This window comes from Ixodes scapularis, unplaced genomic scaffold, assembly GCF_016920785.2.
Source record: "Ixodes scapularis isolate PalLabHiFi unplaced genomic scaffold, ASM1692078v2 PGA_scaffold1__304_contigs__length_218370807, whole genome shotgun sequence".
Classification (NCBI taxonomy): Eukaryota; Metazoa; Arthropoda; class Arachnida; order Ixodida; family Ixodidae; genus Ixodes; species Ixodes scapularis.
The window spans coordinates 208,498,162-208,525,113 of record NW_024609846.1 but is presented as its reverse complement, the minus strand read 5'-3'; the positions used below and the strand labels follow the sequence as shown (position 1 = coordinate 208,525,113).

General features: G+C 48.8%; 1 protein-coding gene across 2 annotated transcripts in view; it reads left to right on the top strand.

The window, feature by feature from the left end:
• The window catches only part of LOC8039463 (homeobox protein cut), a 427,455-nt gene extending 401,105 nt beyond the window's left edge, over positions 1-26,350 (top strand). For both annotated transcript variants that reach the window (XM_040206275.3, XM_029985749.4), the window contains 12 exons: positions 1,567-1,701; positions 2,650-2,724; positions 2,846-2,952; positions 6,655-6,821; positions 7,998-8,591; positions 9,224-9,564; positions 10,170-10,563; positions 12,081-12,388; positions 14,552-14,819; positions 18,724-19,124; positions 19,532-19,712; positions 20,949-26,350. In XM_040206275.3, coding sequence (XP_040062209.1) covers positions 1,567-1,701; positions 2,650-2,724; positions 2,846-2,952; positions 6,655-6,821; positions 7,998-8,591; positions 9,224-9,564; positions 10,170-10,563; positions 12,081-12,388; positions 14,552-14,819; positions 18,724-19,124; positions 19,532-19,712; positions 20,949-22,144 — 4,167 coding nt within the window. In that variant the 3' untranslated portion in view covers positions 22,145-26,350. The remainder of the gene's footprint in view (positions 1-1,566; positions 1,702-2,649; positions 2,725-2,845; positions 2,953-6,654; positions 6,822-7,997; positions 8,592-9,223; positions 9,565-10,169; positions 10,564-12,080; positions 12,389-14,551; positions 14,820-18,723; positions 19,125-19,531; positions 19,713-20,948) is intronic.
• The last annotated feature ends 602 nt before the right edge of the window (positions 26,351-26,952 follow it).

Below are 26,952 nucleotides of genomic sequence, written 5' to 3'. Positions count from 1 at the left end.
ACAGACAGATGCGTAGGACTCATTCATCTGTACTCTCTCTTTCTCTCTTTCTAATACGCGTTGTCTCCTCGCCGATAACAAGCGCTATGGGTACACATTCCTCGGGTCTTCGGTGCAACACAGACACTTCCCTCTCGTGCTCTTCCTCGGCCTCATGGGCGCTGAAGACGACGGAAGCATGACCACTGTGGGTTGTATTTGAAAAGTACAGATGAATTGGAGCGATATACTTGGCTCTTCGCAGTGGCACTCCATCTCATAGAGTTCTGAGGCAGCACTAGCAATGACACTAGTTTAGGAGCTATAGTTCTAACCAATACTTCGCACGAACACACCTCCCGCGCATTTACAACGTGGCACCCACGCATCACGAGTGCTGTAGATTGCGTTGTTTCTCAGCTTGGTGAGAGGTGATTTTTCTGTTTGTATATATATGTACGCTCGCACGGTAATGTTTCTCGTACTTAGGTGTCATTTATTCGATCAATTTAGGTGTTTTTTTTTATGTTTGTCTCGCCTTCATATTCTGCAAGACATCTGTTGCGTCCCTCTGCTACTGTATGCCCGTCTTGGGGTAGCAGTATTGTGACAATAATGATTAGGTAAGTTATTAAGGCCGTACACGCAGCGTCCCCCGTTATGAGGGGCACGTTCGGAAATCCTGTATCTTTTACAGTGCCGCATGATTGATAATTGGGAAATTATAAGAAACGGCAAAACAAAGTTCTGATGCCCATTCGCTAACTCAATGTCCTTCATTTCAAAAAAAAAAAAAAAAGTTTACGTCTTTTTTGCGACGTGATAACGTTACGCATGACCGTTCCAGGGTGCATGTAGCTTCCACCGCACTGTCAGCTCGGGTGTGAACGGTGTACAGCTGGTGTCGAGTGTATGTTAGTTCACGAGGTGCTTCCGGTGTCTCCTAGGAAACTCTGTCGACAGGTCGTTCGACGACCTTTGGGTTGTCACAGACAGCACAAAGCTTTTTTCTGAGTGTTTGATGATAACGCTCATAATTATATGGTCATCATCGTCGGAATAATAATGCGGACCGCAAGTTCGTCTGCTTCTTTTGCGGGGATTGTGGTGACGTCTGAACGCCGAGCTCTGATTGGCTCTGAATGAAAGATAGTGGGTAGACCTCAAGGCAGCTTGCTTTGAGGTCTACCCACTGTCCTTCAACCAGAGCCAATCACAGCTCGGCGTCTTTCTGACGTCACCACAACTCTTGTGCAAGAAGCAGACGACTTGCTCCCCGCATAGTAACCAGACTACAGAAGGTCACCGAAGGACTGTCGGGGTTCAAGGAGACAATCGAATAACTCTTTTGATACAAAAAAAAAAAAAAAAAAAAAAAAAAATGGTGTTTTTTTCGGCATGGGCGAACGAGAAAACAAAATTAAAACGAGATATCTATGTACAATAAGCCAGGTAGCGGAAAGGGGACGAAACTATAGCTTAGGTATTCTCGCGGGAAACCCGACGTGAACCACTGTCCCCCTCTGGCGTCTCTGAGGTGTCCGGACGGTGCGTTCTACCAGCATGGCTGTCTGGTTTTCTTTGCAGCGCGCCGTGGCGGCTGAACAGGAATCTGTCCGGTTGCGAGACCAGCTCTCCGAAATGGATGCGCCGAGAGACGAGACAGCGCCGCCGCTTTCACGGACCTCGCTCGAGCAGCAGCTCGAGGCCAAGGACAGAGAGGTGAGGAGCACTTCCCGCCGCGCTCTTCCCGTCTAGAGAGCCTCGATTAGAGTGAAGAAGCAGCTCGAACCATGCGGTATCTCCTGCGTAGATTGGTAGCTCCTTCTCATGCGTGCCTTGCTGCGTGGCTAGAAGGGCATCGTGTACAGAGGTCAAGCAACGCTTGGCGAGCTTTGCAGGCGACCAACACTTTCGCCTCTTCCTCGCATTTTTTGCTGTAAACGAGGTTCACAAACCGAGTGACTCCGATGGAGAAGTTGGAAACACTTTCAACTCTAGGCACACCATTCCTTTCTCCAGTTCACGCGGCGCGATTCAAGGAATCGCGGACACCCAAAAATAAAAAAAAAAGTGATTACGCTACGATTTAGAGTGACGTCGCTTCAGCCATCTTCTTTGCGCGTAGCAAAAGTTGTGCCGGCGTCGAAGCGACGAATGCGTGGCGTTCGGTAATCGGTTATAGTTCGTTTCACTTTATGTGAGGGCGAATTCGGGGCTACAAGTACGAGCATTCTGCCCTGAACAGGGCTGGCGCTGCACGAGCGCGCCAGCTCGACAGGGACGCTGAAAGCCCGAAGCTCGCCTTTGTAGCTTCTGCGAAACGCTCGCATCGTCGTTGTCCTCTACATCGTCGCTCAGGAGGTGCGGAGAGTTGGCTTTCCCGCACGTTGAGTATTGTAGCGGTGAAGCGAAACGCGACGCAGCGCTTTCCGAATTCGCACTCGAGTGTTATTCCTCCTCGCGATTTGGGTTGGGTCCTTGGTTAGTTTTTTGAAGACGTTTTTTGTGTCGTCCCCCTTTTTTTCGTTCGTCGTCTCCGGTTCTTCATAAACGTCTAAATAGTTTTGCGGCGCGCCCTAAACAAAATAAAATCGTACTTGTTGTTATTTGTTTTTTTAATCTTCCTTACGTGCGAGCTTTAAGCGCATTTTCACCTCCTCCTTTCAGATATCTCAACTAGTCGAAGACATTAGGAAGCTGCAGTCGGCAGTAGACGCTTTGAAAGAGACAAGTGCCTCACAGGTCAGTGCAGCAACAGACCATTCGCCGAGAACTATCTTTGTAGCTCGTTGCACTTGAAACAACTTCCATCTAAAGGGTAAGTAGTAAGCATTAGACGTCTCTTTTCTTTTCCTCCTTGCAGATTGCTCAACTCGAAGAAATGCTCGCGGAAAAGTCAAGGATCATTCAAGACCTCGAAGACCGCTTGGACAGACAGAAAGATTACGAAGACGTCAAGCAGGAACTCAGGTTAGGGGTTTTATTCCATCGATTGTGGGTCGTGCAACGAAATAACACTCGGCGTAAACTATACTTGTCCGCGTACACCGACGCCGGCAATTAAAAAGAAGACACGTGGGCCGCAGCGTCAAACACCTGAAAAAGGGGACGTCAGCGGAACCGAGTCACAACTGAAGAAAGACTTGTTTCTTTATTTCTGTCGTCTTTCAGCGGGAAGAAGAGCTCGTAAGATACTAGCGCAGATTTCCTTCTCCCCCGAAAGTGTCTCGCGGAAAGTAATACGAGGCCGGAAAAGGAATGAGAGCTGCACGCTGTGTGGCGACGGCAGACAGAAGAGTTGCGTGCTGCTCGAGGGAAACGTGCCCGCGAGATCTCTATTAATGGCTGGCGCCTCCGTGACGGAAAAGGACGCCGTTTGACCCGCCCGAGCTTTTGACGCAAGAAGGAGCAAAAATGAAGCAAAAGCGTTTCGCGGAAGGGAAGAAAGGTGCCCTGCCTGTCACTCAGCCCTTTGACGAGACGCTGACGAGAGCGGAGGGAATTAATCACCGAGACCTGACATTTACGCGAAGAAAAGCCTGACCCGATAAGGTCGTTGATTCAACGTGGCTGGGCATATCATCACGTCGTATGCTTACCAAAAAGGTCGCATTATATATAGCTTCTCTTTTTCTCTCCCGTCGCTCTGTCCGCCATATGCGCGATCCGACACGGCCCGATTGGCGGCAGGCGCTGACGTGCGCACTCGGAAGCGCTCGGGCCCGAATGCGTCGTTTCTCGCCCAAAGGGTCAAAGACCGATCTTCGTAAACCAGGATTTGAAGCTAAAGGAGTGTATTGTTCTCGCGTGTCTTTGCGAGTAACCGGACCCCGCTTATCCCTCTCTGTCGCCGATCAAAGCTCAAAACTTCCGCTGTGCTGTCGTTACACGATCCTACGTGCAGCGAATCGCCTAAACCCGGGGTCACACTGCTTATACGTCATACGAGAGACAGTCTGCATACAGGCTCGAGCGCGAGCCACCGCGAGCCACCGGCTTCGAATGCCCCGTGGCAATGAGTTGGATGAGAAAACCTGGCACGCGGCATTCGAACCACGGATATTGCGGCGACTCGTGTTTGCAGACTCTCTTTTGTATGATTTGTGTTCAAACAGCTGCGTTTGACCGTAACAGTGCGTTTGCGGCCGCTTACGGGGAGAGTAAATGCCCTTGGTGCGTTCGTGTTTGTCTTACAGGCAGCAACAAGTGCACCAATGCACGAAGTGCGTGCGACCCTTGGAAGCGAATGACGGCGGAGCACTCGCTCGTGCACGCGTCCCGCGCCTTGGCACAGCGGAGGCTATCGGTACTCGTAAGAAACGTTAAAGGGGCACTGTCAGGGCACGTCGCAGCCAATGGGACTCTAGGTGCCGTTTCCCTCGGCCAATGGAAAAATGGGAATCCAGGTGCCGTTTTTTTTTGCGGTTACGGAAGCCGCCGGCTTCGTTCCATGGGACACTTATTGCTTTCGCATTAAACCTGTCTTTAGATATTTCGCAAAACGCACATACGCGTGAAGCAGTCATTCGTGGACTATGCTCGAGGCGTAAACGCAGATACTTGCGCCATCGTGCTTGCAGCGAACGCCGCGTCTTTTCTACGATGTACGGGCAGAGTGACTGCGGCTTTCGGAAGCGCTATTGAATGTAGTCTCCGCGGTAGCGAGACGCATTTCTAGTGGGGCGTATTCATGGTGGAGAAGTCGAGAAGGTCGTCTATCAATCGCGCTCATGGAGCGTAATTCGGTGTGGTTCAAACAGCAGCCCTTCGCCGCCACGCTACTACTTTGTCGTACTGTGCCAGTGTCATTACTGCATCGCCGTACTTTAGTGGTGCAGTATACACCGTTTGTTGGCACAACGTGTAGTTAGGGATAAAACGACAAGTCCGGTAGTATAGGACTCAGTAGTAGTGCTCCTTTTTTCTTTCTTTTTTTCGGGTTATAAGCGCGCAGAATATAACTTAGATGGAAAGAATAAACGTAAAACTCTTTCAAATGTCTACCACCGAAACGCAGATATGTACTTCGGAGGAGGCAAGATCCGCGTTAGTGTTATTGTCATCATTTTATATCTTCAAGCTATATGGGCACGCATGCTATCTGTATGATTCCTCAACAATTTCTATGTCCCCTCCCCCTGATCAATTCTCTCCTACGCACGCCTTTCACACAAACACACACAGCAATTGTCTTTCTCTTTTCCTTGACATGCTTGCTTTTCTTCTCTTTCTTTTCACTTGGTTCTATATTTGGATTATGTACATACCGCAATCATGTTTTGTTCTTTTTTATTTTTTTCCTTCCCTCAAAGTTTTTTTTTTCTTTATATATAATGGTGCCAACTTGATCGCTTAACCCTTTACTACCAAGGAGTCCCTTCGACAGTGTTCTTTGAAAACTTTGGGACCCCCGTCTTAATGAGTGTAATTAACTAACATCTTGTTTACAAATAAAAACACATTTTGGCTTGACTTGACTTGACTTGAACCACAACGATTCGAGGACGGGTCAAAATGACCATAAACGAGAAAGTACATACTATACTTCGTTTCAGCTTCGGTCCGAGCGCGGCCGATGTTATGCGCCGAAGGGCCAATCAAACAGCGAAAGAGGCACAACGTCATGGCGTGCTCTCTGCGGTTGATAGGACCAGCCAGTATTCGCTGTCTCTCTGCGCGTGCTCCTCCGCCGGCTAGTCTTATCAATCGCAGAGAGCACGCCATGACGCTGCGCTTTTTGCGGTGTTTGATTGGCTCTTCGGTTCATAACATCGGCCGCGATCGGACCGAAGCTGAAACGAAGTATAGACTAATGTAAAACATGTTAGCGAGACCACGGCGCATCCAATGAAACAAAGTATATAGTCCCTTACAAGGTTAGGACAGCATGGAGGAGCTTCAGTTGTCCCGCGCCCAGCGCGAGCTTCCTATGCGGAGAGGGAGTCGTCTGCTTCTTGGGCAGGAGTTGCGGTGACGTCAGAACGACGCCGATTTCTGATTGGCTTTGATTGGAAGGATAGTGGGTAGACCTCAATGCCAGATGCCTTGAGGTTCACCCACTATTTTTTCAATCAGCCAATAAGAGCTCGGCGTTTTGACATCATCGCAACCCCTGTGCGAAAGCAGACGAACTTGCGCTCTATCATAGCCTCCTATATACTGAAAAAGCCGGGCAGATCACACCAAGAAGCGGCCGCCGAAATGGAAATGGTGAAGCGGCGGACAACGGAAGAGAGGAGAGCCACGTGACTGGCGCCCCGCTGCGGCGAGACGCCGAAACACACTTCTCCCGAGCGAACAAGTGTGTTTTGGGTCCTCGCCGCTGCAAAAGCTGTGCGCTGACGTCCAGGTTCCCTGAGAAATGTCTCTTTGATGCTCTGTGCTACCAAGTCCTCGCGCTCCAAATCTGCGACTGGGCACTCTATGGCTGCGTTGTCGAACTGCCAGGCTTTGTGAGTATAAAGGAGGCTATGGCACCACATACCTTCGCCAACGCTTCGGTGTCCCGTTCACCTCGAGCGCAACCAAAGCACGGTGGAAGGCAACGAGCGCGCGCTGGAGGCCGGCCGTTCGAGAGACATGTCCTGTCGTTCTCGCTGTCTCCTAGACTATGGCCGCGGTATGAACAACGTACTCATCGCTGTTTACGGTCGTCCACCGTCTCTCCCGCAGGAACCTGAAGATGCTGGAGGACAGCGACAACCCCGATCCCAGCGACGACGCGGACGAAAAACCCTGCCTCGAAGGCAACAACAACTGCGTCGATCTCGTCCTGTACAGCAAGGGCCGGGCCAGGGGCTCGCCGAGTTCGGTCAGGAACGCGTCGGACTCTGCCGCAGGTGAGGCCTTCACCCACGTCGCATATAACGGTAGAGATAACGAAACACGAGACACCGGAAGAAGAAGAAAAGAAATGTGTTCGAGACGGTTGTGTGTGTCGTCCTCTTTTTCGTGTCCTTCTTCCTGATGTCTCAGGTTTCGTTATGTCTGCAATTCACCAGCTTGCCTGTACTTTACCCTTCTCTCAGTTCGCGTATAATACTCCCGATCGCGCAGTTCTGTGCCTGCCAAATATTCCCGAAACCCACGCGTGCACATTTTCCAAATTTGCGAAATGTCGAGCCCGCAAAAAGAAAATCGTTTAACTTTACAGTATCTAAAATAGTTCTGAGCGCCATTTAGTTTCAGTGACGAACGCAACGGGCCGATTATCTAGCCCCAATTTTTTTAAAACAAATACCGTCCTTTTCTGCTTTCAATAACATCCCCCTATTGACTTTCGCTAAATTATAAAAGGCCTAATCTCACAGCCTCGCTGCCGGAGCTCCGTTTAACAAAATCCGCGACGGACGCAGGTGCCGCATATTTTATTTCGGGCCCTGTACCTGTCCTCCAGCTGTCATTTCTCTCTTTTTTCTCTCTCTCTCTCTCTCTGAACGACCGATTGTACAAATGAAACTTCAATTTGAAAGTCTGTTTTGGCCAACTTGCTGAGTTTCTTTTTGTTTTTATTTTTTTTAAAGTTGGTTTAGGCATTTTTATGTCAAAGCAGCAGGCTCGACGTCTGCCTCCGCCAAATAATAGCGATAACACCAGAAAGAAGAAAACATAAATTCCGACGGAGAGTACAATTAACCTTTCGTAATTTTCCGATCCCACAATATATGATCGCTCGTACCTGTTTCCAAAGTGCACACGGCACGTTTCTCGACAAAACGGCAGCACCCCGTCGTCGCTACCGACAGCAGTCGTCCGCACGCATGTCACTGCATCTACCCACACAGACAATGTGAGCCGACAGACTCGATCTTAACTCACGTTACTCATGCGGTCGTCGCGTGCTCCATCGTCTCTTGATTTGGCGAAGAGTTGAGCGACGTTCCGATACCGGCTTGGACCAAGGGCGGTAACTAACGCGCTCACGCCCAGATTGCCAGCGATTGTAACTTGGCACGCGTTTACCATTGTCTCAGCCAGGCTCCCGGGTCTTAGAACGAACGACGTGTCCCCCGCAGGTTCCCCCAGCGCCCCGCTGTCGTCGTCCTCGCGGCTCCAGAACGTCGAGGCGTTCGGTTCGCTCCTGGGCGAAGAGATCGTGTCCTCGTTCTCCCGCATGCTCAAGAGCGAGCAGCAGCCCCCGGGCCTGGTGGCCACCAGCCCACCGACGACCCCGAAGTCCGTCGAGGCCGACACGCTGTCCACGGGCACCGAGAGCTCGACCGGCAGCAACCCCAACCAAACTCGGTGTTCGGACGACGTCGGTGGCGGCGGCGGAGTCGTGGCCGTGCCCGACCAGGCCACCGGCGCTTCGCTGGAGCGGCTCCAGGAGTGCCTGCGGCAGAACATGGAGCGCTACGCGTGCGAGGCGCTCAACACGCAGAACATCGCGCGCGTGGTGCGCGAGCTGCTGAGTGTGCACAACGTGGGTCAACGGCTGTTCGCCCGCTTCGTGCTGGGTCTGTCCCAGGGCACGGTGAGCGAGTTGCTGTCCAAGCCCAAGCCCTGGGACAAGCTGACCGAGAAGGGCCGGGACTCGTACCGCAAGATGCACGCTTGGGCCTCGGACGACTTCTGCGTCTTCATGCTCAAGTCGCTCGTGCCCAAGAAAGGTGCGAGCCTCTCGTCGTCTCTCGCTGCCCGCTTCGCGTTCCTCCGTTCACCTTTCCCGGGCCTTAGCCAAGTTCTTCAAGATGAGTGCACGTGACCGGTAGCGTCGGAAGTGTTCGGGAAACAGGGGAGTTTTTTCCTCCCCTTCCTCCGAATGTTTACTATAGTCGGTGACAGGTTAAGAGGCCAGGGGAAGCCCCTCCCACATTCTCCACTTTAGCAGAGCAAACCCTGGAGAGGTGGTGTGGAGGTTACCTTCTCTCCAACGTTCGCTCATAAGCTAAACACTATAGGAATGTCTGGGGGCGATCGCCCTCCCCCTTTTTCCGACGCAACTGCATGTAGTGCCTTCTTGGGCCCGCGCGTAATTTCGCAACGCGGTAAAGCCTCTACTGAATTTGTCAGGAGTGTGATGAGCCTTTATAGAATACTTGGTATTATGGATTGGTGGAATGGACTAACCCCTCGGTAAAAATTTCTAGCGGGCCACTGCTAAACGCTTGATCGAATATTCGTCTGCATGCCTCCAACTAAAGAATTTACTCGAGGAAAGCTCGTGTACTGCGTTGAGCCCTCAGAAAGAGTGTTTGCAATGACTGTTTCTGAGAGCATCCCTGCCATCGGCGGTGCGCAGGCAAGGAGGCTGGCGGCCCCAACGCGCCCTGCCGGCAGGAGGACGCGGCGGCCGAAGAGCGGATCGCCCAGATCCTCAGCGAGGCTCAGCAGGCCATGATCACGCCCAAGAAGGAGCGCAGTCCAGCGCCCGGTTCGGGCGTGAGCAGCGGCACGCAGCAACAGAACGGTTCGGCCGACGAGTCGCACGCCGAAAGCGACGGCGACGCGGACAACCACAGCACGGCCTCCGGAGGCGCGCCTCAGAACCTTAGCAGCGGCGGAAGCGTCGGGGGCGGCTGCTCGGCGGGAAAAGACGCCAAGCGGAGCAGCCGCAAGTACGAAAACGACGATATACCGCAGGTCAGTAGGCGCTTCGGGCCGGCACTCAAGGGCTTCTTTTTCTCCTCGCGGGCTGGACTATAGCGTTGACGCTTCGCAATCGCTGAACCACCAGAGTGTGGAAGCTCTTGTAATTCGCGGATCACCACCCGGATTTGGACAGGCGCTCGCTGAGCACTGTCGTAGCAGAAGCTTCACGGTGAACACACGTTATCCTCCCGATTTGTACAGTCCAGATGCGGATCGCGCATGGTCCAGTTGGAGAGCTTTTCGTAGTTCTAACTATTGTTTAATTTTATTTCTACGCGTGTAGTACTAAATATTGGGTACCGAGAGGGGGTTTACCATGTACAAAAGTGAGACATTGAGAAAGGCAGTAGTGGCTGTGAAGTCCCTGTGTCATTGTTGCATGAAGCGTCTTGCATGAAGCGATGACCATCGTAAGATATGATGTCTTCTTACAGATCGCCTTGAAAATTAATAGCCCGGATTTAGATGTTTTGCGTAATCTAGATAATGCACAGCCATAGAAACGCCGCGAAATGGTGTACTTTTTGGTCCTTTTTTTTTAAACGTAAATCACGATCCCCCCTTTTTTTTTTTTTCATCTGTTCCGGGTTCGACAGGAGATGGTTGCGCGCATCTACCAGGAAGAGCTAGCCAAGCTGATGGGCCAACGCGTGGAAGAGAGCTTCCGGCAGCAGCAGTACGACCGCACCCACGAGGAGATCCGCCAGGCTCTGTCCATCTACCACCAGGAACTGTCGCGACTCTCGCAGCTGGCCCTGACCCCGGGCCACGAGTTTGCCCGGTTCGGCGCCGCCCTGCCTGGGGCCCTTCTCAACGGCGCCTTTCCCGGGCTCTCGCTGGCGCCCGAGGCCCGCGGCACCGGCGGCGCCAGGGGTGCGGACCCCGCGGCTGACGCCCTGCGCCATCACGGCGCCGAACAGCGCACGTGTCGCTCGACCACACTGAACGCTCAACCCTCGCCCAGGGACTGGCACAAGCGCAGCAAATACAGTGAGACCCTCCCCCCGCTTCACATGCTCTGTCCGCTCGCGAGTGCTGGAACCGGGCCCGGCGATTTTCGCGGAGGGACGTCGTAGTACCGCGAACTTGTCGGTGATTCGTGTTCGAGTCGTGCACGAATTCGCTGGTCGGTCGCTTCTGCAAAATTACCTTGTGTGATTCAGGCTTGGCTATGGCCCGTTCCAGTGTGTAGCGCTTTTTAGAGGTACCGGTGGCGTCAAGAAGTTTTGAAAGATGAGGGGGCGACGGAAAAGTTAAGAAACAAATCATAAAAACGGTCGCAATTAAAAAAAAATGCTTAGGAGGCGATTGTTTTCTCGCCGCCGTCCAACGCCGCAGTGCTCCTTTTTCGTTGGAAAAAAAATAATGTGATAATTTTGCAGGAGATTAGGTTCGGCTTTGGTTCTCTTGGTTTTTGTGTCGGCATGTCGGGGTAAATAGAATTTTGAGGCACTTTTCTGAACTTTACAAGGCAGTCGCCAAAGGCATGCTTCTCTGCAGTGCTCGGTAACGATGTGGAGAAGCACACTTGGCGGTGTTGGGTTGACATGCAGCTTTCGTTTCTTGCAAGGTCTGGACGATCTCAAACCCTATTTTAGAGAGCATATTTAATCATACTAGTTATACTTGAGTGTAGAGGCTATGTGACTTAAAAGAAAATGTATCTTTTTTATTGGAGATCAGTTTTAGTTAAAATTAGTATGCCATAAAATACCGAGCAAAGCACCTGCCAAATTTTAGAGATAACCTTAAAAAGTGGGGTATGACCACTTAGGTCCGAAAGCAAACATGCAGAAGGGACCCATGGCAGGGTAGGTTCCACTGCTTTGCACCGGTAAGTTTTAGAGAAGCGGCTGAGGAAGAGGGACATCTCATTAGCCAAGTGGACTCGGAAGACTTGGGCTTTGCTTAGTTTTCAAACATATCAAAAGTAGCGAGTGGACGCTTATCGGGACATGGGCACATGCTCAATATTCCAGAGTAGTTTTTTTTACAGTCTTATTTAAGTTATAATGTATTGCAATGTTTTTTTCTTCAATCAATTAAGGGAAGAATTTGATTCCCTCTCATTGAACCGTGATATGCACACTTCTCCTGGAGTTTGTATAAAATAGCGACAGCTCTTTCATTATCACTTTATGGCAGAATTTTAAGTTGAATCGAGGCAAGCTCTTACTATACTCCGTCTCACCTTACAACAGGCCGCAGGGCAAGCCATCTCAGCCAATGCAACCCTGTAGGTGCATCACATGACCTTGTGCTCTGATGCACACCCCAGGAGGGTCATTTGAAACTAACTCTATGCTTGATTACACCCGATCGGATATTTTGTTTGCTGGAGTCCATCGTAAGGTAAAACAGAGTACAGATGTCTCCCAAAATAATCAGTATTGTTTCTGGAGATCCCTGTTTTTTTCTCGTCGACGAGGAACACAAATTGCTAGACATCCCATGCCGACTAAGCTTCACAGTATAAGTGTCTCCCCCTGGGGGTCGTCGTCCCGCAGGTAGCGCTTTCTCCCTAGTGCGGCCCGGCCTCAAGTTCCCGGGCAGCTCGACCCCGACCCAAAGTCCCCCCGGCCCCGGCGGAGGGGTACTGTCCCTTGCTGAGGCCTCTGCCCCCTGCGTCGCCGAAGACCTGGGTTCATCCCCGCTGCAGCGCATGCAGTCCATCACCAACTCGCTGCTGTCACAGACCTCGACACCAGCCATGCCAGCTTCTAACCAGAGGCAGGCCAAGGCTGTGCTGCCCCCAATCACACAGCAACAGTTTGATCAGTACAACAACCTCAACACTGAGGAGATTGTCAAGAAGGTAGGCCACACTCACTTTTATGTTTGCTGACTGCAGGAGATGATCGGCCCAGGCATGTGACCTGGGCCGATCATCTACAAATCTCGTCGGGATGTCCCGACGTCCCATGGGTGTCCAATGTTCCATAGATCTTCTAACGTTCCATGGATGTCCCAATTTTCCATAAACGTCCTAACGTTCCACTGATGTTCTAACATTCTATTCACGTCCTAATGTTCCATGGATGTTCTAATGTTCCGTGAATGTCCTAACATTCCATGGATCTGTTAACGTTCCACTGATGTTCTAACATTTCATGCATGTCCTAGTGTTCATGAATGCCTGAAACATCCATGGATGTCCTGACATTCTGTGGTTGTTCTGCGAACATTCGTGAGACATGTGTGCTGCCTGGAGGCTTGACAGCGTCAAGATAATTTGCTGGTTTCAAGCCCGGGCAGAGTGGTAGCAATATGATGAAGGCTGATTGTGACGGTATTATTTTCTGGCATTGCAATGCAATTTTAAGAGCACCACTTGATCTGAATTAGTCCGTTATCCACGAGCAAGGCACCCCTCATGCTTGAAATTGGCGAGCCGCTAGGAGTTCAGACGTCAGGAACAATCCTTTTGCTTTGTTTGAAACAATATTTTTCCAAGGTACATGCATTCCTCCTCGCATAGACTATCGCTGGCACCTGTATGCTAGCCTGTTAATTGAGGAGTTAAGAGAACATACTAACAGTTGAACGAGGTTATAACGAAGTGGGCAGAAATTGGAAATGTGTTTGCAGTTTTTTTAAATAACGGGGGCAGCACCACGCATTATGCACCTCCTCCGACTGGTGTGGCTGGAGGACTTGTTGAAATATGGCAGAACTTTGTTCAGATACTTTTCAGCAGACTGCAAAAAAAGAAAAGAAAAATAAGCTATGATTAGAGAAGACAGAATGGCCTATGATGCCACTGGTTTAGTTTGAATTAAGATAGGAGGCAACTTTTGCACAACAGTTCATTTCACACGCTTGTTTACGGGGCACTCAGACTGGCACAAAACCAGTGGAACTTACAATGAAGAAAAATAGACCATGTGCCACACGCTAGAAAAAAAGATAGCAATGAAAGCAAGCAGCGTTCCAAGGCCGCTAGCTTGGGCATGCACTTCGGCAAATGCACCACTCTTGGGGCATCTGAGGAATTATTTCTCACAAGCGCCGAGTCATAGAGTGTGTGCGTCGAGTGCCTTTATGCACACGTGCGAGCTAGGGTGGTGTGATAACATCTTGAACATCTCGGCCCTTTTAGGCCCTCTTTATGTGTCTTGAAGGGGCACGTGCTGTGGCACCTCTTGGCATAAGTGCAAAGCTTTGGATAGTGTTTCATAGCCCCAAGGTTCATTTGGATGTTTACTTTGCCACATGCTGATTGCCCACCCTGACACAGTTGCACATGGGCATGGGCTTTCCCTCTTTTCCTGTTCCGACAAAATGTTGCCAAGCTCAGACGCTAGAAGACGATAGTGCATTGTATTTTCAATTGTTTGCACAAATTTTTGAACTTAAAAGGGCTAAGTATTACTAATGATGATTTATTCCCATACTTCTGATCTTGCAAGTAATATGCAGAATTGAGTGAGACACAGCAGAGTCAGTTCCATGATTGTTTTGGTAAGAATGTATTGGTAACATTTAGGTATCTTCAACTATATAATCATCAATACAAAATGTTTTCGCCCATAAGAACACACAGACAAATGAACAAAGTCACATTTACTGGCATAAAATAAGTAAACAAATCAAATATGTTTTATGAATGCCTGGACAATGAGAGGTTAGCTTTGGCATCTGCTATTACTGCTGTAAATTGGGAAACTTGTTGGTGCAGTGCAACCACTGACCGGAACTCTTTAACGTGCATCACACAGTAGTGATTACAGGACCACATGCTGTGTAAGGCTCATCCAGATGAAAACAAGAAGTGGCAGGGTCTGAACCCAGGATTAATTTGTATGTGCTCCAACAGGAGCTTTTGCTCGACATGCACTTCGCTGTGAGGGGAAGGTTTCTGCACAAGATCATTTTAATACCACCATGAAACGGTACACTTGGCCACCAATCATGCAGGAGGCAGACGCACGTGAGACCTTGCAGGTGTCTTGAGCCGCTCTTCTTGTCCTTGTCTCAGGTGAAGGAACAGCTGAGCCAGTACTCCATCAGCCAGAGGCTGTTTGGGGAGAACGTTCTGGGCTTGTCCCAGGGCTCTGTGTCGGACCTGCTGGCTCGGCCCAAGCCCTGGCACATGCTCACCCAGAAGGGCCGGGAGCCCTTCATCCGCATGAAGATCTTCCTCGAGGACGAGAACGCCGTGCACAAGCTGGTTGCCTCCCAGTACAAGATTGCGCCAGAGAAGCTCATGCGCACCACGGGCTTTACCGCTGCCACCAACCCTCTGGGTGAGCCCTCGTTGCCGGAAGACATTATACGCAGCGTCAGCTATTTCGTGCCGCCTTTTTAAAGCTGCCATACTAGCCTCCCCATTGGCCCAACGCGTTTCCTTTGCACGAAAGCGTCTCTCGTGCAAAGTGTCTGCTGTTGATGGCTGTGAATGGCCGTCCCCTGTTGATGGCTTTGAATGCCAGCCGAGGTGCCCGCAATTTGACTGAGGCCTTTTGTGAAAAAGGTGCCATGTAACTGAGATCTTGATTGTTTTGTAAAATTTCCCTGAAAAGTCTAAATTAGTATTTAGTCCTTTGCAGCAACATGCCAGATGCCGTTTTTTGGTGTGTGCATACTTACTGGTAGTATATTTCAGTTTCATTCCTGCAGCAAGGTGATACTTCCTTTTCCTGCTGCTTTTCTGGAGCAGCAGGAGAAAATGAACCATTTAGAGGGGACATGCACATTCATTAGTAGTCTTCTGCTAAAATTAAAAGCTGTGTGTGCATAAAGATAAGTTGTAGTTTATTTTCATAACCATGGGCGTAGACTATGGGGGGCATCGGGGCTCGTGCCCCCCCCTGGTGAGATCCGGGGGGGGGGGGGGGGGAAGGAAGAACCCCCCCCCCTTTCCCCTGGGCCATGATCCTTACCGAGATGCTGTTTACGTGCCATGTAACGAGCTTCTAGTAGTGGCATGTAAACAGAATAACACACACAGCGACGGACAGATGGCGATATACATATGCTGTAAAATGTACCCCCAAAATAACTACTAATAATTGCCGGTGTAAAAACAATTGTGCAAAAAAGCACCACACGGAAAACTTCTCAGCCTGCCCGCCCCCTCCCCCCCTCCACTCCCCCGGAAAAATGGAAAGTTTACGTCGCTGTTCATAACTATAAACTCATAATTATAAAATAAGTAGAAGGTATAGGCCATTTCATTTAGCGCTCTCTGGGCGGCACCATTTTGTTCGACAGCAGCGCCCTCTCCATACATCCGGGGAATTTAGCGGGTTCGGCGGGGAAAACGAGAAAGAGGGCACGCGCCCGACACACGCTAGCAGACGAAAAACCAAGAGGTTGCCATTCTCCATCCTTGGGCTGTACCGGTGGGCTGTACGGAACATTGAACTTTAGCTCGTGGCTGCCGTTGTGAAGTGGTTCGCATTCTTAGAATAGTTATGGCTACTCCAATATCAGCCTATAGCTCTCTGCCCAGGCGAAAATCAGTCCACTTCCAGCTGGATTATGGAACTGGAAATGTGGCAGTCCAGCTGGATTCCAGCTGGGTTCAGCTGAGTCCAGCCGGGTCCAGTTGGAATCCAGCTGGACTGCCTCATTTCCAGTTCCATAATCCAGCTGGAAGTGGACTGATTTTCGCCTGGGAATTTTCTTCTGTTTCGGTAAATGATCAACTAGCATATCTTTTTTCCGTTACTTAAATAGCAGTTGAGTCAGCCGGCAGTGCTACCCTCAACTACTGCGTGTATTGCGGGAGGAGAGCACGTTTTATATATTATTTCAGACTTCCACTCATGGTAAAGGCCTACACCAGTACGAACTTTGTATAGTAAAGAAAGGTACAGCAACCGGATTTACTTTTTGCCGAAGAGGCCGGCCAACCTGACACAGTTTTCCCTATTTCTTTTTTTATGTGCACGCAGGTAACAGCGCAATTGGACTCTGTTAGTCTTTTTATCTAGCATAGTATTACGCGATAACTGGCATACGAAAATCTGTGCATCTGCGCTGGAAGTTTTCAAAATGACGCTATTTTAAACAGAGTTTGCACGTCAGCCGGATGCTAGGTACAGCCCACTTGGCGGAGCAGACGACAGGCGGGCGAGAGGGGGAGGGCATTTTTTTCTCTCTATTACCCTAATGGGTAATAGAGAGTTCCATTAGGGTTTTCTATGACCCTAATGGAACGGCCTATAGTACACCAGAAGGTTTCCTGGCAGATTTTCTGAATGATACTGTGTTATGAGCTTTGATTTCGAATGGGAACTGCAAGCCTCTTACTAATGTTAAGGGTGTTGTAAAATACCTCAGAAGCACCCACTTCGTTCAAGCACCCACTATTAACATTTCCCAAACTTGGGAATTCTTCAAATTTTACACTAACTGTCCAATTTGACTGGACAGTTAATGTTAATGAGCGCCCATGTCTAGATTAACCCAGTTTTTAGTAAAAATGGAGTGGGCGCCCCCCCCCACCCCGGTATTTTACTGTAGCTATCAAAACTACACAAGGTAGCTTTTAGCACGCGCATTGCATCCACGAAGCAGAAAGCAAGCTATATTAAAGCTGACACCAGATTTATAAATATGATATCATTCAGTTATTGTAAATCATAAAATAAAGTTTTTCCCTGGCACATGTCCTTTTAAGTGCAAAGTAGCTAGTTTCATGAAGACTACATGTGTATATTTACAATTCAAACTATGTGTCTGTTAATTTAATAGGAGGGCATATTAATATAAAATGGAATGAGATCTAACTGAAGGATTGTCAGAAGGAAAAAGACAGCAACAAAGCAACATAACAGTTGTACTTGGCTGAGTGTACAAGCTCCAAGAACTGCCCATTGATGAGTATGTTTCCGCGCACGCGTGGGGCATGACACCACTGATAGAAGAGCAGAGTAAGATACGATAATTCACTCTTATTAAGCTATTGAGTATATGAACATGTAAGGGACCTCTTTTTGTACTAAAATGCCCAAATAAAATCTTTTTAAAAAAATCTTGTCTATTTTTTTTATTTGCACCTCCCCTTAAAGGACAACTCCGCTTCTTTTTGGTCTTGAAAAAACAATGCAGTCCTCTTCAGTATCATCTAAGAAGACTACACATCAAATATTAGGACGTAATTCTGTCTAAATGTTTCTTAAGCAGCCCGGCAAACTTTGTAACTCGCCAAGTTGCTGAAATCGGCTAACTCGAGCGGACGATTTGAGGTGCAACCAACAGTGCAGTCAAGGCAACGGTGTGAGGGTAGCCAACATTGAGCTAAACATCATCACCATTGCCCCCTTTTGCTTATTTTTACTTCTCCGGGCAAGCGTAACGGGTGACGTCAGTAACGTTTCCTCTGTGTGCTCAGCAGTGTCCTTCTGATTGGCGTAATGCGCCTGCACAGCGAACTTCTTGGAGCCGTTTGGCCGCCTTGCCGTGGTGCCGCTGATACTGTTGTCTCCCGTGTCACAACCGTCGTCGTCGTCTCACTCTTTAGGATTATTGTCTCTCGGAGTCTTGTCCACACTATGGACACTACGTGCGCGGACTGATGCCGTAGTTGTGCAGACGTCGTCGAATGTCGTAGACGCCAAAACATGGTGAAGAGTGCAGTGCAGACGACACTTGTGCCTGGCACACGCACGCCCCAATCCCGTCCGTCATTGCGTAGAGGATCACGTGACGTCTCGTACCACGTGATAGCCATATTCTTGGCGGTTTGAGGCCACGTTACCGGATGGAACCTAAGTTTCAGTTTTGATTTCTGCTCGTATTGAAAACTAGATTTAAAAATATATATCCCATTTTTTGCGAAGCGAAATCACTCATTATGCCTAAATCTTTGGAATTGAGCGGAGTTGCCGTTTACATCTTTATTGCCAAGATTAAAAATTGAGTGAATGGAGTATTTTGTTTTGCCTTTCATGAAATGGCTCATGGAGGGGAGACCTTCAATGCCATAACTTCTTTCTGAACCGGTACTTGGCTTTATAAAAACTGCTGAATGATACTGTCAAATACTATATGATGTGGCAAGATTCTATACATTTGCCCGTCTCCCTCTAGTTTGTAGCACTCAGCTCTAATGCCTACGTTTGACGTCCTAAAACTGCAAAACATTTCACTAGATGTAGTTTCCCGAACATCTGAGCGTAAAGTTCTGCTCTGTCCCAACAGCTGGCTCCAGCAAACTACCGCCCACGAGTGCAGCGGCACGGGCGAGGGACCTTCCCTCGCCGTCCCAGCCCCACCACCGCAACAGCCACTGCGACAGCGGGTCTTCCCCGCTGCTCTCCAAAGGGGGCTTCAACACAGCCAGCTCGGACCTCCAGGTGGCCCTTCTCCAGGACTGCCCATCGTCGGGCAGCGTGCCACTGCGATCTCTCTACCAACCGCCGTCGAGTCCATCTGCCCTGGCCGCTGCACGGAAGGCCCATCCGCACCACGGCATGGCACGGTCTCTCGCCTACGTCCAGCCCTCTGTGTACGAGATGGCGGCACTGACCACAGACTTGGACACCCAGAACATCACGGCAAAGATCAAGGAGACTCTGATGGCCCACAACATCGGCCAAAAGGTACAATCAAAGACCTTCGATTGAGCGCGTGATGATTTGAACTTTGCATGTATCAACCACAAAATAATGACTTCTGGAATTGTATGTTCATGTCAGCTTGATTCAAGGATGGAGTATCTGTGTTAAGTTGATTCTGGTGCGTGGAACATAGTCGTCTATAAAAAAATTTTATTGCCCGAAGCGTTGTGAGACGGGGCATTTAAATGTGTTGATTGCCAGCCATTATATATTTTTTTTACTATATTTGCACTAACATAAAAAGTGTTTCTGAAGTCCATGTTCCAATTAAAAGCACTAGAAAAAACATTACAACATCATTATTTTTTATCAGTTCTTTTCAATTATTAGCGACTTCGATGTGCTTGCTTGAGCATTTCACATAAACATGGTTCCAATTTCCTTTGCAGATCTTTGGTGAGGCTGTGCTGGGTCTGTCTCAAGGCTCCGTCAGTGAGCTCCTCTCCAAGCCTAAGCCTTGGCACATGCTGAGCATCAAGGGCAGGGAGCCGTTCATCCGTATGCAGCTCTGGCTCAATGATCCTCACAATGTGGAGAAGTTGCAAGTCATCAAGAATGAGAGAAGAGAAGGTGAGACCTCCTGGGTGATGTAACATATATATATAATTTGTGACAGGTTTATTAGGAATCCAGTAGATCCTCAGCCTCCAGTGACAGCTTTATTGTACCTTTGATAACACTTTGGCGCATGTGCAGCCAAAGCCCGATGGAGGGTGTTGTGCATGTGCTGACAGTTGCGCTTCTTCTGCATTTTCTTCCTATCACGGTCTATAAATACATTTGTCTCTTCACTTAATTGGTATCATGGCCAGCATTTTGTGTCACACAAATAATGCTGTGTGTGAGCATTCCAAGCATGTTACACAAAGCGTGACATTCTCCCTACAGTCAAATAACTAGGGTGACTAACATGCTGTTGGCATTCAAATAGAAATTTTCTGGGAAGCCCAGGAATTGCAGTGGCGTCGGAAATAATTTGTTAAAAGTGGGGGGCCAACTGTGGGGGGGGAGGGGGGGCAAGAGCAATTTTCCGCCATTTCCCGCATATTGTTTCCATTCAATTTCGGAAATATCTAGATGGAAGCGATTGCCCCACCCTGCCCCCCCTGTTCCGATGCCACCGCCCAAATGTTGAGTCTTTTAGCGAAATGTATGCTGCCGTTATGAAACATTCCCTGGTGTTCCTTTTTGAGTTCTTTTTACAAGCTTCTACTGCCCTCATGCTTTGTTTAGGCTACTGGTAGTTAGTAGGTTTGGTTTGTTGACCGAACTCACTGTTTGTTTGCTGAATCCTGAACTATAGACATTCACCGTAATTAGTACTTAATTTGGATACTTACGGAACTCGAAGCAGTAATATTACGGCACAACTCAAGTTGCAGATGGAGATTTAGAATGAAATATATAAATATGTAAGATGTCTATTTTGTTATTGAGCTATTAGAGTGATTGACAATAGTTAATAAACTAATCTTCCCAGTACTTATTCTATCTATATCATAAAATTAATCTATCTCTGGTCTTAAAAACTTCCTCACAAATGTTTTGAACGAAGCAGTGTTTCAGTGTTGTCAGCAATGTGCTGCAGAGCTTGAAAATAGCAAACTGATCACTCATGAAGACATGACATGCGGCAGGTTTTAAGAAAGCTATGAAGAGCACCTAGGGAGACTAAACAATCATCCTTTCTGCTCGTCTTGTACCTATATTTAGATCAGACTTGTATATTTATTTGGCATTGTGAGATCTGATGTTCCTACGCAGCCGGCCAGTCTTCCCTCTTAACAAACTGGCTTTTTCTTGCAGCCAACAAGCGGCGTCGCACCCACGTCGACCTCGAGGTGGCTCCTCGTCCGATGGAGCCCCACCCTGCCAGCATCCCGGGGAGCGTCCCAGGGAACAGCTTCCCGTTTGCCCCGCCCTCCTCTCCTTTCCCCGCTGCCAAAAAGCCCCGCGTGCTCTTCTCTGACGAGCAGAAAGAGGCCCTGCGTCTCGCCTTCTCCATGGACCCGTACCCGAGCACGGCCACCATCGAGTTCCTCGCGGCAGAGCTGAACCTGTCTGTGCGCACAATCACAAACTGGTTCCACAACCACCGGATGCGTCTCAAGCAGCACGTGGTGTCTCCGAACCCGGACGACTCTCCCCGAGCCCCCGACCTGCTGACCCCAACCATCGCGTCCAGGGACGGTGGTTCGGCGTCCTTCGACCCCGCCCTCTTCCGGGGCCTCCTGGTCCAGAGGCTCGCCGAGATCCAGGGCGACAAGAGCGGCCTGGGTCCCTCCGCGTTCGGCGGGAACAGCAACAGCAGCGGCAACCTGAGCATCTACAACAGCTACTCGCCGTCGTCGCAAGGCAACGACGAGGGCACACTCGACCTGAGCATGTCGAGCCACAACTCGGCCGGCCGAAGGGACCGCGACCGGCCTGCCGGCGGAGACTACACGCCGACCGAAGAGGAGGACTCGAACCTCTCGCAGGACGAAGTGCCGACCGCTGCCGGCAGCGACCGAGACTCCCTGCACGACGAGAGCCTTGCCCGAAAGAACCTGCACAGTCACAGCCGGAGGAGAAAACCTGCCGCACCCAAGTGGGTCGACCCGGGGCTCTCGCCCGACTCGGAGGACAACGAGGAGGACGAGGACGCGGGGGACGACGAGGAAGACGAGAGCGCCATCATCAATGGCGTCTGCGTGCGGCAGACAGCGGGGGACTTCAGCCTGCGGGCGCTGGCCAGTCAGACAGTACGGGTGGACCCCGTGGCAGCCATCGATGACCTTGCGCGCAAAAGGGTCTTGGAGAGCAGGAAGGGCGATGAGGAGGAGACGGAGGGGGAGCAGGATGATGGCGAGGAAGGCGCCCTCGAACTATGCACTGCGGCGAGGAAGCCCCGGAGTGAGCAGCTGCAGGCACCACAGCAGCCGCACTCACCGAGTGACAGCATCAACAAGCTAGAACAAAGGCTGGACAGAGACGAACGCCCCGAGGACTGGGAGTTTTAAGGCGACCCAATACGGGGACCTCTCGCTCTTTTCAGCCGGCGTGTGCGAGTGCGCGTGTGGACTGCGACTCGGAAAAAACCCTGCCCCGTCATAGAGACGTTTCCCCAGAGATCTCCGGGGACACACGTGAAAGAAACCCGGTGGTCGTGTCGGAGGCGCCCGAGACTTTCGGCGGCCCCGGCAGCAACGCTTACTCGAGCCCGGTGTACTGTGGCCTTAACTGTTTTTGTTCGTTTTGTGTCGTTCTCAAGCATTGACGTATGATCATGTACACAAAAGGAACTTTAAAGGACGTGCAGTGCAGTTTTAGATTCCCTCCTCTTTGAGGAAATAGCAGTGTTACGAGTGAATCCCGGTATCTGTGCGTGAGTGAGTGAGCGAGTGAGTTCCTCTTTCTGAAGCAATGCCTTTCTTCATTTCTTTTGTGATGCATCACCACAACAGCCTTCACATGTGAGCTGCATTGTTTTTTTGTTTGCCAGGATTTTTGGCTCGTTTTGATAGGAACAAAGGCATTAGTTAAAGAGATGTAGTCACGCAGTAGCTTGTAACCCAAGAAACTGCAGGATGCAAAAGCGAAAGTGTTACTCTCGCTAGAGCCCGGTGAAATCTGACTGACTGAGTGAAGGCCGTGTGCAATGTGCAACCATATTTCATCTACAGAATGTGCACATCGTTGAAGCCTCCAGTATGCTTAGGCACACAATCCATTTGGCATGGCTGCCAAGCGCAGTGTTTTTGCCACAGCGCTCTTTTAGATGTTTGATTCAGACATTTGCACTCCCTTCAGTTAATGATGCCTGAAACTTTGAGTTTTTTTAACTTCATTGGGTTGATGTCATAGAAGAATTTTAGGCCTCATTTTTGCTGCTATGGGGTGCAACGCCTTGAGCAGGCATCCATGATGCACCCTCCATCTTAAAGCAGTGGTAGGATTGTGGCTGTCCTTTTCTTTATTTTTTTTAAATGTTACAAGCCAAAGACGAACTATGAAATTTTTTATTGACCTGTTTTTGCAGGGTTAATAGTGCTTTACGATCAAGGTGAATAGAAATCCTGTCCCGTGTTTGCTGTTGAGAGGCACCTGGGAGTTTGTGACTCTAAGCTATTTATTTGTCTTGGATTCAGTCAGACACCGTTTTGTAACTGTCTAGTCCCTTTGTTCTTTCTCGTCCCTGTCACCCATACTAGTCCACTGATCCAACAGACACCCCTACAAACTATTGGCTACCAGTCGTAATTCCATTTTACCATGCAAAGTAGAATTGATCCGTCATATACTATGAAGTGGTAATGCTGCCAACATGGTGTGGCAACGCATCTTTCTGCTAGGGCTCATGTGTTACTCGAGTAGCTTATTTATTACGTAACCTCAAAATAACTCAAGTCAGATGAAACGGTCAATTACGCAGTAGGATTGATTGTGCTCTGGTGCTACCTAGTACTGTTATTTTTATAACTTTTCGGAAAGTCAAGGTTTTTGTTTGTATTCCTGCATAGACAAGAATAGACGCAAATCAAGAGGCTGCCTGTTTGAGCCTACATGCGATTGCTTTTTAAATGTGATATTCTGTAGAAAGTTTGATACAAATCATGAACCAACTAACCGTAAACAAAATAAATCCTAACCCGGTGAAATAGACTAGGTGCTGTACCTGTCACATGTTTTGATTTTGTAACATTGGACAGAAACATTCTCTTGCATTGTTTCTGACCCCCGCTTGAGGATGAGGCCTCCCGTGAACCATAGTGTGAATGATAGCCATGTCCCAAAACATCAGAAAGAAAACCTGAGAACATATTTTTTTTCCTGAGACACGAGCATGCTCCATGCGGCTTATGTGTCCATTTAAAGGAATATGGAACTGGGGTCTAGACCGCAAGAAACTTTAACGCAACATTTGTTAGACAAGCTGCTCTGCCTCCTGATGGCATCTGTTCATCACTTAGTAAGCCGCAATGCTCATGGGGACACCCGTATCGTAGAGAGACCCTTGCCTGTTCTACTCTCATGCGGTAGCATTCGTAACTGCTACCCTCTCATTTATCAGCCTATCTCCGTGGCGAGTGTGCCACTCTACACCTCATCCATGGATGGATTGCTCCATTTTCCCAGGTTTTCCGAAATCCCGCAGGGGCTCAGTGATCTTGTGGCACGCTCCCAATTGCTCAGTTTAGTTGAATCATACGTGCCAATTCTGCAGTAAATGAAAAACAACAACACACAGACATGCTGAACCCTTCCCCTCCTTCTCTCTACCCTTCAAAAGCTTGGTTGATGCGGAGTACTTAAAAAAAAAAAAGCGAGGGTACTCAAAATTATTTTTATATTTTTCACTCCCTGCGTATCGAAGATGTCGGTCTATTAAACTTAGCCTGTGGTGGTGTGAGTAATATAATTATACAAGCAAAAAGGATGTTTTTTTATATGCATACAATGCATCTTGGGTAGAACACGAGGCATTTTTTATTGGTCGTCAATCTTTTATGTGGCTGTTTTTCTCTGGTTGGTGGTCGACGCTGCATACAACTTGTAGGCTGGGAGTCTAACTCCGATTCTTTAGGTCTGGAGGCTTGAATATGACGTGGCTGTTGTGCTACTCTATGTGCTCTTTTTACTGTTTTTTTTTGCTCTGCATATATATATATATATATATAAATATGAAAAAAGAGATTTGTACATATATAAATATACAGACAAAACTGTACCATAATAAGCTAAGCTTAAAGCAGCTGGAAGCCACATGCTGATCCTCTCGCTGTCCGCAAGGCTAGAGACCTGCCGCAGGATTGCCAAACGCTGGTCACTGCGGACTTTTTCGGATTCAGAATCCCCCTTTCTGGTGCTGACAATGAAAGATGACGGAGCACTTTTTAATGTCACGAACCTTGTTCACACCCGTTCTCAGCATTTTCAGCAGGACGAAGCTCTACTGGAGGCACTGTAAATACGAGAGTCACTTCTTAGTTCCCCCTACAACTCCTCTCCTTTTCTATGTCCCTGTTTGAACTACAAACCCCAGTGCAAGTTTTTACACATGCGAGGATCTGCATACATTAGTGGCATTTGCACACATGAATGACTTGTAGCGGAGCTTCTTTTCATGTAGAGCAGATTGAGTAGAGATTTTGGTTTCTAAAGTAGCGTCAGCACTGTTAGTAGCTCGACAGATGAAAGTGGTCAAAAGAACTGCAACATAATGTTCTTTGACCTTGCATGCATAATGATCCCCCATCTCAACTTTGCACCTTCAGAGTTTCTAGAGTAGAATGTGGCCTGAGTTGTTCTTCTTGCCCAGGTGTAACCGCCCCCGTAGTGTGACCCCATTTCGGGACGCGTAGCATTGTCGAGAGCTGCTTGCGAGGCAGCAATGACGTCCCACTGGACGCCTTCCAACCGGTATGTATAGCCAAGACTAGAGGCTGCATTTGAAAAAACAAACCTGGCACCGAAAACATCGGGTGGTACAGGCGATGGGATGATTAGGGCTTACCGCACGCACGGTCCTTGGCAAACCTTTGGAAATTGCAAATTTGACGAACCTGACGTACATTCTCCGAGATTTTGCTTCCCCCTCCCTTCCTTTCATTCATGCGGAATGTGATACATCAACTGCCACTTCTGTATACATATATATATATATATACATACATATATCTCATTGCTTGTTGCCTTCCATAAATATATACATATAAATCCATCGACCGTATGAATGGAGAAGCGAGATCGCCACACGAGAGAGAGGAACACCATGTAAGAACAATGTTTGCCTCATCTTGTGTGTCCATGTCGGTATTGCAGCGAAAACCAAATTTTTTTCTCGGGCAGACGGCACTTTTTTGGGAGAGGCTAGGCCCCCCGCCCTGCTCTGCGCCCCCCTTGTGATGCCACTTGCATTATGCTCTGTACCCTTCTCCAGTGTGCAATGTAATTTATATGCGGGCCTTGTTTTCCTCTCCCCCCACAAGCTCATTTCAGAACCAAAGGTGTTTCTCCCTCGCCCCCTCCTTTTTCTGTCTTGTGGAGTTTGCGTGGCACTGTTTGTGTACGGTCTGGCAACCCTTGTTTCAAGGGAGAAACCCGTGTGCTTGCACCTGCCCTCAAAGCAGTGGATGCGAAACTGTATGTTTGATATTAAGATTCATATTACTATTTTTATTCTACTTTCAAAATAATAATAAAGTTGATCTTTGCCTGTGTCTCAACTCTGTGGCATGTGTCTTTCGTGCAGCGGCTTCCTCGGAACTCTAATAACCGATCCACAGCCCACTTTGAAGAGATATGGAAGTCTGTATGTGCAACTTTCAAGCTCTAGATAACAACTGGGCTATTTAAAATCTAAGCAGAACGTCTTCAGACTATTTCACGGGTTTTCAAGCCTTTCGATCTCAAGCAATATCTATCATTTCTTTATTGATAGCCGACGGACTCCCGCCGGTCTCGGTACTGATGCAGTAGAGCATGAAGAAGCCTACCGATTTTACTAGGGAGGCCCGTAGTCAATCACCAGTTGATCGCTTAGAGCTAGGTGCATGAATCTCGGTGAGAAAATGTCTTCAACTGTTTTTAGTCGAGATTTCAACAACCTCAACCTGCATCTAGACTGCAACTAGTCTGGATGAGGAGTGAAGTAGTCTGGTAACTTTGAACGTTCTACTCTGAAGGGTAAGTCACCGAATGTTTCAGGACCATTTCTGAGCCTCTAGACTACTACTATATTTATCCAAACTTTACATTCATATATTTACACAGGGTTAGGGGAATGACCAGAACGTAAGCATGTGGGTTTAAAATGACCCAGTCTTTG